The following is a 17,174-nucleotide window of genomic DNA, read 5'->3' on the forward strand; positions in this document are numbered from 1 at the left end:
ACTGATAAATAGAAGATTTTTCTTTGTGAAAAATACTTTGATTTTTACGCAGTAACTTATCGGGGTAAACTAAAAAGTTTGCCCTTCTACACTTGTATAAAGTTCTCCATTATAATTTTTATATTTTTCAGATTGTGGAAGGTAACAATTACCCAAAAAAGGTCGATAAAAAACTAATTTTTTCCTCCACAAAAAATGACTTTCGTTGAATATTTCGTTAAAATACATTTGGCATAGATATTCAGGCCCTATGAAATTCAAAATGTTCAAAATGTACGTATTTCAAAAGTCGCACTTGAAGATATGTGAATAACAAAAATTATTACCAGAAAAATAAACTATCTTTCCTATTTTGACCCTTAACTGCACACTTTACCTATTGATATTTTCTACAGAAAAACCTGCCATATTCAACATGTAGTCAAAAGCATGAAATTGCAGATAGAAATTAAAAAAGTAATAAATTATAACAAATAAAATAACCATGTGTACCTATCAAAATCGAAAAATCTATTCCTACTAATTTTTTCATTTGAATTTTTCCAATTGTTAAATGATGTACAAAAAAAATTACTTGGGAAAATGCAAAGGGTCACTATCAAAAACAAAATACCGACCTATAAGAAAGATGAATCACCAGTTGCTCTAAGAAAAGTGGAGAAGTCCCATCAGAACGACCGAGTCGAACGTCAAAAATAACACGTGCGCCTCAAAAGGAAATCGCGGCGTCGCCAGGCAGTCTAGTCAGACGTCGCGATCCTACTGACGTCGCGACGGCCGTGAGTCTCGTGATGTATTCGAACTGCGGCATCGCGACGCATGCGAGCGTCTTCTACGGCTTCAAGTAGTCATTTGGAGGAAGGTGGTTCCATTTCATTTCGTTTGCCTACTTCGCGGAAATGTGGAAAGTCGGGAAGTGCAGAGGAAGGGTTCCTCATTAGAGCTAGAAAAATAACGAGCTTTGATGTAGTCGGTATCGGTACCGCGTCAAGACAGTTCATTTGGGATTGCATTATGGGAGATGCGCTTTATGGTCATTTCGTCGCCTTGCATGACAGCTTTCAAGTTTGATTTTGTTTAAACGATATTTATTTCAAGACATTCGAATACGAAATGAATTCAGTCACTAACCAAATCTGTTTTATATTGGCTGATTGTTATGAGGAAAAAATCACGCAGCCACATTCGTAACAAATAAAATCTGCGCGATATTAGGTAGGTACCTCAAGTTATATTGCGAAGTTATTTTCTCACATCACGCTAATATATGTTATAATCAATCTCAGAAGGTGTACAATCACGCAAAACGAATATTTCCAATGGCCTTGCTAACTTTTTGAATTTTGAATTTCAAGAAATATCTTGAAAAATGAGAAATCAAACTTCCTGTTTTTGTAACACTTGTATTTGTAACTAACGTTACTGAAGCTTCATCCTACAAGGACATTATCAAACGAAATGTATTCGTTCGATATGAGATTCTGTGGTAGTTTGAATGAAAGGATAAACTCAAGGTTGATGGATCTTATTTTATCTACACCTAAACATAAATAGCTCAACCCATACAAAAAAGGCTTTGAATAGTCTGTATTCCAGAACATTTCGCAGTATTAAAGACTATTCCAGATTTGAATTGGAGGGGTTATATTTTTAGGAGTGATTAATTTTTGGGAAAGAAAGTTTTTGGCTTCCTACTACTCCATCTTGATACAAAAAATGTGGGAATCTTTCAAAGAAAGGAAGAAAGTAATTTTAAAATAAGTAAGTCTATAGGTACATGGATGTGTAGATCATGCAAATAAGTAACTTTCAGGCAAAAACTGGAAGAAAGCCCACCTGAAACAGGTACTTTCATATAAACATTAAATTACACGAAAGGAAAAAAATCTTTCGTAACAAATACTTTTATATGAACACTGAATTATACAGAAGATACTTATCTCTACTCAGTTGGTATTCCAAACATTCGTTATGGAATAAAATCAGATATCATTCACAGGAGTTCTACTTTAAATGAAAGGTAACAAATTGCACTTACATGTAACACTGTCATCCTCACTGGATTATTTCCGAACATTCCACAATATTCCAAAATGTTCCCGTATGATCTAGAATGTTTTGGAATGCATCATATAACACTAGTGATGTTACACAATGAACTGGGACGTTCCAGAATGTACCCGAACATGCCATATTATTAACGAACATTCCAGAATATTCCGGGATGATCTGAAATGTTGTGGAATGTGGTGGAATGCACTCGAACATTCTGGAATGTTCTCTTGACTGCTCAGTACTTTGTAGGGTTCCAGATTATTCCTGAATATTCCACCATATTCCAGAATATTCCGACACCACATACATAGATAGAGAGACAGATAATAGTTTAAAAATTGATTTGACTGTGTTATGTACAGAGATATTTGTAGCAGAAATCATTATTCCTTCGAAAAGTGTGATAATTTTTGTGAATCTCTAACAGGAACTGAAAAATAAATATTGAAGGAACTGCCATGATTTCTAACCGCGTAAATGAAGATTTTCAAGAATCTCTTGGACCCCATCCAGCAATGTCCAACAGTAGGTTTGTCTATTATAAAAATGCTTGAATTGTCATATGGCAAGTGGCTATGCACGAGAGAAAATTAGGAGAAGTGTGTATGTCTGTGCTGAGAGATCTCTCCAATCTCCTCATGAGAAAGAGTTGACATTTGCAAAAATGTCAACATTATAACATTATTTTAGTGACTGATCTAAATAAACAGATACATTCCACAACATTCCAGAATGTTTCAGTATACTCTCGATTGTTACGAACTATTCTAGAACTTTCTAAATGGTAATGCTAATATGACACTATGATAGAAGAAAATGTAGGCAGTAGGGTGGCTAGTATTTTATATACCTATACGTATTTATTGATTTCACAACTCAACTTACAGCGAGTGGCTAATGGTGGCTAACGAAGTATTTACAACTAGGAAACCATAACTTTCTAATAATACACTTCAAGATATCATCAATTCAATAAGTAGAAAACTTGTCGCACGAATAGGAGACAAGTACGCCGCTGTTGTGCAACAAGTTGTTAAAAAGTGCTCCACGAAATTATTCCTCATGGCAACGCATATCAGTACATCAAACAATATCGAATTGATGACTCCATTGCCCTAATGCATTTTTACCCTACGTCAAAAACGATAGGTGTGGAAAGCGATTTACCTCGCATAAGGAAAATTTTGAAACCCTCAAAAACGATATTTTTGAGATATCAACTTCACAGTGGAGAAACTTTTTCGATAATTAATTTGAACGTATGCAAGTGTGTATTAATTTTAAATGGGAATGTTTAGGAAAACAATATAGTTACCTAATTCCGAAAAATTGTTTTTCTTTTTTTTGTAAAATCTTAAAACGTGGCTCTCATATTTTTCAAAGGTTGACGTTCCAAATTGGAAATGTTTTTACATTGTAATGCTGAAAATGGTACAAAGTTGTAACATAGGGGTTACTTTTTAGAGAATTCCAAAAATGAAAGTAATTCTTCATCAGAAGTTTCGGTTGTTTAGACCACATGGTTTCGTTTTCACTAGTTTGGAAAGTACGAATTGTTGATGCATACCTATGTATTATTTTTTTTCCACGTCCAGCTACTTTCGCACATCTAGTGTTTGTGCATCTTCATCAAGAAAGCAAGTGAAACAATTCCAATTTAAGTTTCCTCAGCATACTTGAAAAAAAATTTGTAAAGGCCGAAACTCAATGAAAAAAATTGATCTCAGAACATTCATGAAATTTTTTAATGGTAAATACTAAAATTGCAGAAATTTCAATGTAACTCTATGAAATGAATAATATTGTGACAAATTAAAGAATTAACTGTCTTAATCAAATTAATTTCCAACAATATTTCAATAATCACAAACTAATTTATTTATTACAAAAAACTTACCAACTAACGCTTAATTTAATTCCACTATTTGAATTTCTTATTTAGCAGCTCGATTCACTTTCTGAACTGCCCTCTTGGATCGGAAAGACGGGCTTATATCGGTAAAGGTCCTTTCGAGAATACTGTAGACGGTTCGGTACTCGACTAGAGTTATACCGGCGGTTGCATTCTTCCGTGGTGAGGTTCAAGAATTCAAAGTCAGTCTCAATAATAAATGTACATGTGCAACTAATAATTTTTCTTTTATAACAATTTGAATTACAATTTGTTTTCCACTACATCGTAATTGTAATTTGGGAATGCACTGTTGTGGTGAAAGTGAATGTTAAAGAAGGATGTGGTCACTGCAGAAAATAAATGAAACACTGCATTCAGGAATGACTAGAACAAGACTAACTTTATTGTATTTCTCTCACAAAACAGCATATCAAAGAATAGTTTCACCAACTTTATTACAATATGGATATTAATGAATATTTGAACTGAATTATTAACAGTAAAAACTATAAAAACATAGCTGATTATTCATAGTAACTCCAAGCATAATGTAAACTGGTGAAGGTGAGATAAAAATATACATGTTTTTCTTCAAGTTGTTCTGAGGAATTTTTAAATAAAGTTGTGAATTCACAAGTGTGCCACTTATTAGGAATACCGCGAAGTAAAATTGAAAACATTTATCAGGTACTACTCCAAGTTATAGTTGTTTTTTACTTTTATTGTTCATAAATTGCTCATTTTTCCAGCCGAGTTGGCTGGAAAGTTCTTACATGAATCTCCGCCTGCGCTTTACACAGGAATTATATTTTCACTATATCTACCTACAGCGGACATTATACAGCATTCTGTAGATATCCTTATAATGGCACGTGGCACGAATAGAATGATTCACAAGTGTCACCAATTTCACCAAAATCACTTGTGAGTGGAGATGCATACATCCTCTTTTATGAAAAGGAGGAAACGAGTTTGCACCTTTGAGCGTTTTGTAAAGTTATTTTTGAACTGCTCATTTTAATGTTATGTATTATCTAGTTAAATGTTTATAATTTTTATAATAATAATATCCTGCATTTTTTCAATAAAACGTCATTTACATATAAACCTTGAAGTCATTTCTCCTTTGGAAAGTGGTTGTTTATTAATCGTGCTTTCACTTCCTTGAAGCGCTATTCGTGATACCAGTAGCCGTAAAAATTGGGCCTATGAGACTAACTCAAAGTAATCTGAAGAAATTTGAGTTTGGTGGATAACATTCAATTTCAAGCAATATCAAACTAACTGTTTCAGTTGACCCTTGACATAATGTATTCATTCAAATTCTGGAATATCATCGAAAGAATACCCTGGCACTTTCTTATAGGCATAATAGGCAATTCTGACATGGTATGCTCCAGGGATGAACATGAGAAGTCCCAATACCACCATTGGCCACATTCTGTTAGCATACTCGACAATGATATGACCTGATATGACCATACTTCCGAAAACTAAAAGACTTGTTCCTACGACTAGTAACATGCTGGCTAGGACAATGGCTTTCCATGGTATTTTCTGGGCAGGTACCAAGAACTGGGCGTCGGTAAAGCCTTGGTCGCTTGTAGGTAATTTCGAATAATTGACTTCATTGCTCTTCGTTCTTCGTCTCGACATTGTTAGGTCATCCAAGTAATCTGAAATATTTATAAAAACAGGAAAACTTTGAAGGTTGGTTTTAATTTACATTGTTTCTGCAACTTGTTTGAATTCGCAACTGTTTGAGAAGAAATGATGTATATATACTATAGAGAAAAATACTCACCAGAAATAGAATAGGAACTCATCTTCCGATAATGTCAGAACTCATCTTCTGACATCTTCCCATAACCTTAAAATAATTAATAGACAGATGTGGTCATAGACACTATAGTTATGGGAACGGCCATCACGTCATTTCGCTACTAAATTCCTGGCGGATTACATTAAAGAAAGAGAGAGACTGAAATATGAGATGAAATATTGACTTAAATTATTCAATTTTTCTGTTTCATTAGCTCACATTTAAGAAGAATCAATTGACTTGAAGTGTATAGGCTTTCACGGCCCAATCCACGATAATAGAGAACAAAATCGGGGCTAGTGGGTCCTGGTCGAATGGAACTTAAATACAAAACGTTTCGTCTGCTATTGTGGGTGACGTCATCGGTGGTATCTGCGTTTACTGTGAGAAGGAAATTTATAATAATATCACGAAGTCTCAATAGCAGATGAAACGCTTGGTAATTCAGATTCCATTCAACTAGGGCCTACTAGCCTGGATTTCGTTCCCTTTATTCTAATGCATATGATTATTTTGCCCAATCAAGTATAACCCATTAATTTGGGATGATAGATGGAACAAGAATCGTTTCTGAAAGTTGACAGTAGTGTGTACTTAGCGCACAGAACTATAACTTAGTTCTGTGACTTAGCGCCTCTGTGATTGTGAAGAATCAAGGGCACAGTCAATCTCCTGCCGCCCCGCAACAGGAACCTAAGAAAAACTCAAACAGTCGAAAGGATAAGGGACCCTAGGCCCATAAATCTGACTTAAACAAGATAACGAAGGGCACAGTCAAGGGTGCCGTAAATTTAGTGTTTTCATTAAAATATTTTACATAGGGAGGGGTTCAAGTGAATATACCATGGGATTTCTATACATCTTGCCTTCAACTCTGTTCTCGACTAAGGAGTCTGTTATACAAAGTTTTGAAAGTGCTGTTGAAACTGTCAAAGTATATAAAATTTTGTAAAATTAAGAGTCAACTACGCTTGCACTTGATTTCATTAGGAGCGTTTTGTTGTCACGAGTTTTATTCATTCACATCAAAAGTTACTCGCTATCGATCAAACAACATCGAGCAGAGAGACCTAATCTTTGAATTCTAAATGAATCGAGTTCTGGTCTTACAATACCAAATACATCTTTTGTCAAGTCAAATCCAAAGTCAACCTATTCGAATTGTTCTTCTATTTTTTTCTATTGAAATTATTACGTGAAAACCTCCACTTCTCAAAATTAGGAAGCAATTTCAATTGTTATAAGTGGTAGTAACCATATTCATAGTTGCACAAACTGAAATATTTCTCGTTTCATAAATCATAACGTCAGTGATGAAGTCATTATAATACTTGCCTATTACTGTTCTGGCCCGAAAAAGTAGAGAGGAGAGTCAGTCCCCGGTCATCGACATAACCTTAGATCAATGACATCTCACGAAAAATTAGCTAAAATGATGCAATTTGGAATAAACCTAATGCCACCAAAACGCACTTGAAAGTGTTTTTAAATTTTTTAACCTTAGATCGTTTGTAAACAATAAATAGTTTGCTTCCACATAATGGATAATTCGTTGGAAATTAAATTGGATTTCAAGACAGTGAAAGCAGATTTATTGAGAGGAATATACGAATGTTCCCAAAGGGGGTTGAACCATTCAGTAAAGTGGTTATCTGAAATAAACTATGCTTTGAAACATGTTAACTTGTCTCCCGAGGAGAAACCAAAAAGCCAGGATGATACAGAGGAAGAAATAGAGGCATTTTTACTAGCTAAATCATATTTTGATCTGAAAGAATATGATAGGTGTGCTCACTTTATAAAGGAATGCACTAAAGCGAAACCAAGATTTCTCTATTTTTACTCTAGATATTTGTCTATAGAAAAGAAAAAATTGGACAACATGACTGATACCAATTGTCCCCCGGATCCGACCAAAAATGAAGCATTAGTTCAACTGTGTACAGAATTAAAAATTGACTATTATGATAACAAACTTGACGGCTACTGTTTGTATTTGTATGGGGTGATATTAAAGAAATTAGATTTAATCCAGACTGCAATAGAAGTATTCATAAAGGCAGTAAGTGCTGAACCAATATTGTGGAGCACTTGGTTCGAGTTGGGCAAAATTATACCTGACAAAGGTACCATATTTTCAGTCCAGCTGCCAGATCACTGGATGAAATATTTTTTCATAGCGCACACCTATTTAGAACAGCTATGTAATGAAGAATCTCTCCAAATGTATAACACTTTTTATTCTATGGGTTTACAAAATAGCACTTATATTTTAGCTCAAATTGCTTTAGGACATCATAACCGTAGAAGTGAGTATAATTATTTTGAAACACTAATTTTTTTATTTGTGAGTGAAGGCAAGTATTCATTTTGACTCTCGTCAGATTTTTCATTCGACTAAAGTCAAAAAATTGATGTTTTCGGGAACTCACTTTCAGTAATAAAAACTCATAAAATAACACCTTCTCTTGAAAATCGCTTGCTGCGGACTTTTATTCACATGACTCTGATTTTCCCACTACAAGGCTTTTAATTTCTTCATAATTCTATCTTTTCTTTTTTTTTTATTGAACTAAATGATAATGATTGTCATAAAACTAAATTAATTTTTACAAGGAATTTTTTTGTTTGTTGTCTTCGTAATGTTACAAAATCAAATTTATATAAAAAAGATAAGAATATTCTAATCGGGCCAGCCCCTGTATATGTATGTGAAATTAATCCAAAAAAAGCACTGCTTCTAAACACCAGAACTGCAACACTTGTCTTAACGAGCGTTTCACCAATCAGATGATAAGAAAAACTCTATTGATGGTATTGTATAGAACATGATTTCAAAACAGGGTTATTTTGTGGAAATATCTAAAATATGAATAAAAGTTTGCAGCTTTTCGTGAAAAAAAATTGTCATTTTATGAGTTTTTAATCACCATAAATGGGTTCCTGAAATGGTCGATATTTTGACGGTTTTAATTTTAGTGGCCTTATTTTCGAAAGTAGACTAGAGCACCAAGTTTTAACTTCAGACTGGTGCCCAGCAGGTAAAAATCGTTCAATAAGTTTTTTTCAAAAACCACCCACAGAGATTAAAATGAATATCTACCTGAAAGTTTTTCCAGTATCTTTCACCACTCATTAGTTCTAACACTGTCCTTGGTCTATAATTATGAGGAATTTTGATTGAATGATTGTGATGGGACAAAATAGTTCAAATCATAGACTAGAGCTTTTTGTTTGTCTGTTTCAATTTTCTCCAAGTTTTTCACGTCCATATATAAAAATTTGCCTAAGTAACCAAAATATTTTGAATACAGCAAACCTCCATCATTAACATTCTTTGATTTGTACAAAGCAGGCGCTAAAGTGTTTAAAATCACATCTCGTACATGTTTAGCCTCTAAATTTTGTTGTTTGCTTCTCTCTTCTGGATGATAGCAGTGCATCTTTCTCTCGAATATCATGTGCATTCGTTTACTTACATTTGTTGTGTTCGGAAATAAATACGTCTTCACAGTCTCGTCCCCCAAGCACCCTAGACCTTTGATAGCTCCATACATTGTTGTCAGAGGTGATGAGTATTCTCTTAATGGTCTCAGATATATCCTTATAATCCTGCCGGTTATATTATTGAGTTCTGTATTGTATTTTTTACAGATTGTTGCAATGATATAAACAGAAAAATCACGTAGTGTCCAATGATTGTCATAATAGTATTTGCTAATCTTTCTTGCTAACGCACAGGATAGTACTGCTGGAATTAGATTATGCAAATTCTCCACCATGTTTAAATGAGGATTACTAAGTAGACATTTCACCATTCGTACAGAGTATATCAGTAGAGTCAAGTCAGGAAACGCTATGTTGACTTGAATAGTTTCTTTGATGAAAGTGCAGAGATATGGGAGCAAATACTTGATGTTGTAATCACTTGTTAGGATCTTCAAATTTTCATTTCTTACTTGTTCATTGTAACCAAATATTCCCTCAGTAATATTTATGAAGAATATTTGTTGTTCTGCTGATAGAGGATGCTCATCGGGAAATAGCTTGAGGAAAATAGTATCTGGCTTCGGAGAAAACTTCTCAAATAAATCATTCATAGATTTCTCAATGCTCATTTCATGGTTATTTTCCATTATATCTGTAGATTCATTCGAAATTTTCATTCTTGAATATATTTCATCATTTTTTACTTTCGATTCATCTATCATATTCAAAATGTGGTTCAGTGAAATTTGTTTAAACAAACCTAGCAATGAGAAACAGAAGACAGTCAATGGGAAATGGCTTTAAATATGCATTTATACAGAGTGGTTTTTGTTTTCGGGGTATTTGTAAAAATTAGTGTAATATGTGAATTATAGAGGTTCTTTCTTAATAACATGCCAATATTGTTATTTTTGGTTTCATTTCAAGAAAATAATTCATATAGACATATGCCCTAAAGTTTCCAACTTTTCTACTACAGGCAACTAAATTTTCAAGAAAAAATTCTCTCTTTATATAATTTTGCTTCGACTATAGATATTTTTGTGAAAGGCAGTACACATTTCCTGTGCATCAAGAGACCCCTTCCATAGGCCTTACTTGTGCAATTGGCAATATATTGTGTTTGTTCTTCTATGCTATCTCTCCAGAAAGATGCGGAGAGCAGATAGATCTAGAAATATTTCTATGGCCACTATGCTATCGCTCAATACATGATCATTAGTCTGAAAAATCATCACCCAATAGAATATTTTGGGCCCTAAGCCCCAAGACTGTCCACAAATTCTTCGACATATCTATAGAGACAGTCTGGCTTTCTGTAAAACCTTTTCCAGATGATTTTGTCAATACATTTCACCTACACTGCAAGAGGAACAACCTCTCCATTAAAGAAAAGTCCCCTATAACAGTTTTGTTAAAGTTTTCAGACATCTGCTCTCTTTGGCGTACTTTGTAAATTCCTAATAGTAAGATGGGCTGAAGTATCAGAATAAAAATCTCTGATAACATTTTTTTTTTTTTCAATATGTTTGTGAAATGTTTGACACCTATTTTTATATGATTTGAATTGTTATTTCTAGACTTGAATGAAGCCATCGAAATGTTTAGAAAAATATTGGAATTGGACCCCTTCCGACTGGATAACTTGGATACGTATTCTAATCTGCTTTATGTGCAGGAGATGAAGAAGGATCTTGCCGATTTAGCTCACAAAGTTGTAAATATTGACAAATATCGTGTGGAGACTTGTTGTGTTATAGGTAATTTAGCGTTTTTTGATCATATAGAAATTAATCACCGAACATAATCCACGACACCTTTTTATTCACTGTGAAATAAATAGTACACATATGAGTTGCCCACCAATCGAAAATTTCAGAGCATGTTCTATTACTGGAGTTTTTTCCTCTTGAAGATGATCACTAGGTGATCGAAACACGTGTGGAGGTGTTAAAATAACGTTTCGGTGTTAGGAAAATACTCCAGTAATATTCATTACTACACCAAAGGTTCCAAACAGTGCATCACGTGTTCTATTGATATTATGAACAAAAAAAAGAACAATTTCTGTTTTTTTGTTTTTATGAATATCTATCTGGTTTAGTATCATATTTCAAATTAGATATTTTGTACTCTCTGAACCACTGTCGACATATTTTTCATGATCCTGATTTCATTGACTCAAAGAACATTTCTAGATGATTGGGCCATCATAAGGTTACATTAGATCAAGTTAAAAAAAAACAAAATTTGAACAAATTATTGTTGTTTTTTCGTGGAAAGAAATATGTTTTTCATTACTTAGCAGAAAAGTCTAAAATAATTTTTTCTCAGGACATAATAAAGTAAGTTTTTAATAATTCAGAAGAGTAGACTTAGTTGCAATTTATGTGCAAGAATTGATAAAGCATGTTAATGGCAAGGATAGACAAAGTTCTTTTTCAACCAAAACTCAATAGTAAAATAATTTTTTTATAAAACACTTAAGTCACATTCTATAGGTTAACAATTTGCTATTTACATTACCGGAAATATCAATTGTGGAAAGAGAACGGAATGTTTCTTGCAATATTTTGACAGTTGACACCAATTTTTATGAACTAGTGGCAGTTGTATCACCTTGTTTTTCGTTTAGCAACCGAGTCTTCGATATAGGATTCAGCAACCGAAGATGACTTCCACCCTTCTGCTTTTATAACTCATTAAATCAGCACTACGATTAGGAATATTGTAGCTGCAGAACGAAAAAACAATGTCCTGTGAATTATCCGGATTTAGGTGTTTCAAGGAATCTGCAATATTTCTAGGAACCTTGTATATAGATTTAATTCTGATAGGTTTTAACAGTGCAGAAATAACATTTTAGCAATAAATAAATCCCATTGCAACCCACTAACAAACCATAGCAGACCATTTCTAAACAATTTAGAGGTAGCAAAGTAAATCTGTTTAAAACACTTTTTCCCTCAAAAGAACAAAATACGTTTCGCTAACCATGTTTGAACATAGTATTCTCCTGATTATACTGACTTGGTTAGCAAACTAGTGTCACGAGACAGTATTTTGTTTCGTTGTGGGAAAAATATACAATACAATAAATACAAGGCAAAACGTGCCTTGTAGAGAAAATTTACTTGACGATAAAATGCTTCATAATATTGTATAGCAAATAACTATTGAAAATATTTTCAGGAAATTACTACAGTTTAAGATCGGATCATGCCAAAGCTGTATTATATTTTCGGCGAGCCCTAAAGTTGAATCCACAGTTCTTGTCAGCATGGACTTTAATGGGTCACGAATTTATGGAAATGAAAAATAGTAATGCTGCAATTCAAAGTTATAGACATGCAATTGGTGAGTGGTAGAAGATGCTGATATCAAAATTTGATAATTACTCACTGTAGATATAGTAGCAACAGATCTAAACTTAGAACTTCCTTCCTTCATTTCGAATTGTTATCTCACTATATCCCACATTTTTGCAGAGATTAATGCTAGAGACTACAGAGCTTGGTATGGACTTGGGCAAACGTATGAAATTTTGAAAATGCCCAATTACTGTTTGCACTATTACAAAGAGGCCCAACAGTTGAAACCAAATGACAGTCGAATGGTCATAGCTTTAGGTGAAACATATGAAAAACTAGAGAAGAGTGAAAATGCCCTGAAGTGTTATTACAAAGCATGTAATTTGGGTGACGTTGAGGGAACTGCTTTGCTTAAATTAGCCAAGTAAGAGTTCATTTTATTTATCTGAAATAAAGAAGAAAGTAAGGAGTTAATCAAAAACAATAACCATAGATACAAAGAATAATTAAAATTTCATAAACTACACCTCACGATTTGATCTCCACAAACTTTATTTGAAAAATATATTACAACCTGTTTCGCTAACATAGTAGCTTTATCAACAGTGATTTGAATAGTGAGTGATGTATTTTTCAAATAAAGTTTGTGGAGATCAAATCGTGAGGTGCAGTTTATGAAATTACTATGGAACTTCATCAAGTAACGACAATCAGAAAAAAAAAATGATTAGAATAACAAATTACAGTGAAGATTCAAATAAAAATCATCAAGAAACAGAATTATATTCATATTCACATATTGAAAATACTGCCACTGAATTATATTTTTTTGACCTGTATGAACTATAAATTCTCCATAAATATCAAAACCATGGGCTGAGAATATTTTATAAAATGTAACCGATATGCACTTACAGGTTATATACTATCTTGTTTGAAGTAGGTATCATTAGAAAATAGATTATACTACCTAACAATGATTTCTTTTAGGTACAACCGCTATTGCCTAAATGTATCACTCTTTCAAATTTTTAGGTTATATGATAAATTGAATGAAACTGAGAATGCAGCGGCCGCCTTTACTGAATACTGTTTGAGAGAAGAGGACAGGGAGGTGAGGTGTGTCGAAGAACAAGCAGAATTCTACAATGCGCTTCATTATCTATCAAATTACCATCTCAAGAAGGGAGAACTTGATGATGCTTATACATATGCTTACAAGTGCATGGAATGTGAAGAGGTAAACATTATATTTTCAAATTTTCTAACTCCAGTTGAAAAAGCACACGAGAAAGTTTTAGATTGTCACCACAGTGTATGGAAGTAGCTTTAAAATAACTAACAAATAGATAGAAAGAGGTGAAACAATAAATCTTCCTTTTTGTATTCACCACTTTTGTAATACTTTGGAAAATTTTTTTTCCTCATCCTAATTTTTGGTTATTACCAAAAATCTTCTGTTTGAAGAATGTTTGTGACTAATATTTTTAAATGAAGAAAAGATAAATGAAACTTTATGTTTTTTACCACTTTTATTTGTAACTAACGTTACTGCAGTTTCGTCCTATATGGACATTTTCAAACTTATACAATAAACTGTTTATTGTATACTGCAGTAACATTAGTTACAAATGAAAGTGGTAAAAAACATACAAAGTTTCATTTATCTTTTCTTCATTATGATTTCCTACCACGTAATAACGGCTACATCCATCAATTTATTAATATTTGGCACTTTCAGTTGGCAGATCTCAGGGAAAAAACATACAGAAAATCATATTCTCCTAATGTTAATGTATTGAAAATAACAACATGGCATGGAATTACAAATTTGTCATAGTTCTTGCATCTGTTTGATTTTGAACATTTGAACTATTAATGAAATGCAGAAGTTGCAGTTGTAGCAGATTTAGAATTGAACACAAATCCATCCTCATTTAATTAGGTCATCCTCAAGGTTACTAAATAATAAAAAATATCTGATTGTTTTTCTAATATTGAATTAGTCTGTTATGATCATTCTTAGGACTTAACATCACCAAAATCGTACCTGGAATCATCATATTAACGAAATTTGCAAACAAAATATCTTCATGTATTATCAGACATAATTTCATTCTACAAACAAATATTTGCTTCATTCAATGAAAACGAGTATAATTAATACAAGAAATTCAACTTTACTGAAAATCCCAATTTACAGGCTTACCAGGTCTGAATCAAGTCCCTTTCATATGGATATCAAGTTATCAAATAAAGTGTCGACATACATGTATGTTAAAAATGTTTAAAATATGTTTTTTCCGTTAACCAGCTATCGCACCCCTACGAACGACAACCCTCAGAAGTCGAAACTTGTGCGATCAGTTGATTTTTATATTGAATTTGGGGTATGATTTCAATCATTATTTTATTTGATCCATTTACTCAACTGTTTATATATGTTTTAATGTATTTAGTTTTTTTTGTAATGTAATGAATAGAACAACAAACTATAAAATCAAGTTGAAACATTAACATTTCAACAGTTAAAAATTATGCAGAACACCCGCAATTTATATCCATTGATAGATGGAACTATATTTATTGCCAGAAGATTGTGAACATCTTGTTAAATATTATCAAGATCCATAGAATCTCCGGTGTTTGAAATTACCGATTCCCCTTGGCTGTGTCAAAAACTCTCGACACGAAATTGACCCAACTTTATAAACATGTCAATAGATGGTGCAAGAATCGTAATCTGTCGCGTGATTTTTGTTCAGATCTTCAATTTATGGGCCATAATGTAAAAAAATCTTTCGCTCAACATTAATTCAATCCCAAATGTGAATAATATCGAAGATTGAAGTACCAACTCAACACTTTCAAGCAGTGCCACTCGAAGCGTGCCTGGCACCTCTATGAATGGAAGGCTGAAATTTATAGGAACTCTGTTAAAAATACATCTGATTTTTAAATCACTGCCCTCACAATGGAATACAAATGATTTGAACAGAAATGTTTGGTCCTTAATTCAAGAAAGAAAGTATATTCAAAAAATGAATTAAAAAATTCCAAAGCCCGAAAAATGAGTGGATTTGATTATTTGAAAAGGCATATCCATGTAATAGGTGAATAACTACCATTTTAACACTTTTTACAATTTCATTTATGATGCATTCTTAATTTTTTTCAGACTAAAGAACAAGGAAAAGCTTTACTCAAAACCATTGCTGCAAGGAGGGCGGAGCAAGAATCTGTGCCGATAAGGTTAAGTGAAGCTGGCACGAGCAACATGGATATGGTTTTTTCGCCAAATGTTTTGTGATATTCATAAATAAAAATATTTAAAATTGTAATTTTTTTCAGTAGGAACTTTCATAAATAAATTATTTGAAACAGATATGCATGTACAAAGAGACTGCTGGAATTAAAAAATTCTATAGTTAAATGACAAAGTACCTATTTTGATTTTGAATGTTACTGTATGTCGAGATCTTTCATATTAATAGGTATATACATTTGCACATCTTTGATTTCCATCATTCGACCTATTATTGAGTTCCAGAAGTTGCAGTTTTAGCCAATTTAAAAACTAACGCAATTTTTTGTTTTGACTTTTACTTAGAGATCGCCCTATTTGAGAGCTCATTTGAGGCTTACGGCCTCTTACAAATATAAATTTCATGGACATAGTCCACATTTCCGGAACATTTCAGAGTGAGGCACCCTTATTTGTCAGCGATTTCAAAATTTTTGAAAGAAGTAATTCTAAAAACAAATGTATTTTTGAATTATCTATGACATTAAATTGATTTTTTTTTGTACGTTGTTCGTCATATTCTTCTGGACGTAATTTCGTACATCCATATATTGCCTGCCTCCTGTGATTCAGTGCCTCACATTCGCATAAGATGTGTAGAGCTGTTTCTATCCCTTCGTTGCATAATCTGCAGCTGAGGTCTCCGTTGTACAGCCCCATTTTATTCAGGTGCCTTCTAAGCGGACAATGACCGGTTAGTAACCCTGTAATTATTCTAAGCCAATCCCTACTATATTGAAGTAGTTCTTCGGTTCTTTTCTCGGACGGTTCCCTAATGAAGTTTCTACTGTGTTTGTTGCCAGGTACTTTTGTCCAGTACTCTGTGTGCTACTTATTGGTCCATGTCCTAATCTGGTTTCTTACCAATGATTTTGGTACCCCCAAAGCTGGTTCAGGACCTATATATGAAGTTGATGATCCGCGTCTAACGCACTCATCAGCTTTATCATTACCTGTGATTCCTGAATGCCCTGGCAACCAGTACAAAGTTAATTTGTTCCTGTTTGCAAATTCCTTCAGTTCTTCATGGCATTCCCAGACCAGTTTTGAAAGACGGATGTTTATTGTCCTAGCGGATAGCTGTATTTTTGTTTTCTATCCGCTCGGTATATTCTAGCTCCCGTTCCATGTTTTGTCTTCGATCCATCTGTATACCAGGTGTTTTTTCCAAACATGTTTTCGGGATGACTAATGGTCTTCCACTCTTCACGGCTTATGATTTTGGCCCCGAAGTTTGTGTTAAAGGTGTACTTCGGTGTCATGTGGTCCGTGCACATATTCAATATGTGCTCCTCCACT

At 33.4% G+C, this 17,174-nt stretch overlaps 4 protein-coding genes across 4 annotated transcripts in view; 1 reads left to right on the forward strand and 3 right to left on the reverse strand.

The window, feature by feature from the left end:
- Window positions 1-798, reverse strand: part of LOC141486347 (adhesion G protein-coupled receptor E3) — a 306,290-nt gene extending 305,492 nt beyond the window's left edge. Inside the window, exon 1 of the mRNA XM_074184153.1 lies at window positions 618-798. The gene's annotated coding sequence lies outside the window, so the exon portion shown is untranslated. The remainder of the gene's footprint in view (window positions 1-617) is intronic.
- Window positions 799-4,322: 3,524 nt separating this feature from the next.
- On the reverse strand, window positions 4,323-5,895 carry LOC111507345 (transmembrane protein 230). The gene is made up of 2 exons (XM_023162641.2): window positions 5,754-5,895; window positions 4,323-5,625 (listed from the first exon to the last, which is right to left on the reverse strand). Exons 1-2 carry the CDS (start codon window positions 5,773-5,775, stop codon window positions 5,264-5,266), a joined length of 384 nt encoding a protein of 127 aa, XP_023018409.1. The 5' UTR covers window positions 5,776-5,895; the 3' UTR covers window positions 4,323-5,263.
- Window positions 5,896-7,004: 1,109 nt separating this feature from the next.
- Cdc23 (cell division cycle protein 23) lies at window positions 7,005-15,956 on the forward strand. Its single transcript, XM_023162642.2, has 6 exons — window positions 7,005-8,080; window positions 10,841-11,020; window positions 12,453-12,617; window positions 12,749-12,995; window positions 13,607-13,811; window positions 15,750-15,956. The coding sequence occupies exons 1-6, from the start codon at window positions 7,312-7,314 to the stop codon at window positions 15,879-15,881; spliced, it is 1,698 nt and encodes a 565-aa protein (XP_023018410.2). The 5' UTR covers window positions 7,005-7,311; the 3' UTR covers window positions 15,882-15,956.
- On the reverse strand, window positions 7,991-10,033 carry LOC141486348 (transcription initiation factor TFIID subunit 6). Its single transcript, XM_074184163.1, has one exon. It carries the CDS (start codon window positions 9,980-9,982, stop codon window positions 8,936-8,938), a length of 1,047 nt encoding a protein of 348 aa, XP_074040264.1. The 5' UTR covers window positions 9,983-10,033; the 3' UTR covers window positions 7,991-8,935.
- Window positions 15,957-17,174: the final 1,218 nt, after the last annotated feature.

Source organism: Leptinotarsa decemlineata, unplaced genomic scaffold (genome assembly GCF_025532065.1).
Source record: "Leptinotarsa decemlineata unplaced genomic scaffold, Ldec_3_MD MMD2_tig00026354_RagTag_RagTag, whole genome shotgun sequence".
NCBI classification, from domain to species: domain Eukaryota; kingdom Metazoa; phylum Arthropoda; class Insecta; order Coleoptera; family Chrysomelidae; genus Leptinotarsa; species Leptinotarsa decemlineata.

Excerpts from the sequence above, each read along its gene's own strand:
- LOC111507345 (XM_023162641.2), bottom strand. The coding sequence starts at position 5,775 with ATGAGTTCCTATTCTATTTCTG. Across the intron at positions 5,626-5,753 it reads GAGTTCCTATTCTATTTCTG|ATTACTTGGATGACCTAACA; the intron begins GTGAGTATTTTT and ends TAAATATTTCAG.
- Cdc23 (XM_023162642.2), top strand. The coding sequence starts at position 7,312 with ATGGATAATTCGTTGGAAATTAAATTGGATTTCAAGACAGTGAAAGCA. Across the intron at positions 12,618-12,748 it reads AAGTTATAGACATGCAATTG|AGATTAATGCTAGAGACTAC; the intron begins GTGAGTGGTAGA and ends ACATTTTTGCAG. Across the intron at positions 12,996-13,606 it reads GCTTTGCTTAAATTAGCCAA|GTTATATGATAAATTGAATG; the intron begins GTAAGAGTTCAT and ends TCAAATTTTTAG.
- LOC141486348 (XM_074184163.1), bottom strand. The coding sequence starts at position 9,982 with ATGATAGATGAATCGAAAGTAAAAAATGATGAAATATATTCAAGAATG.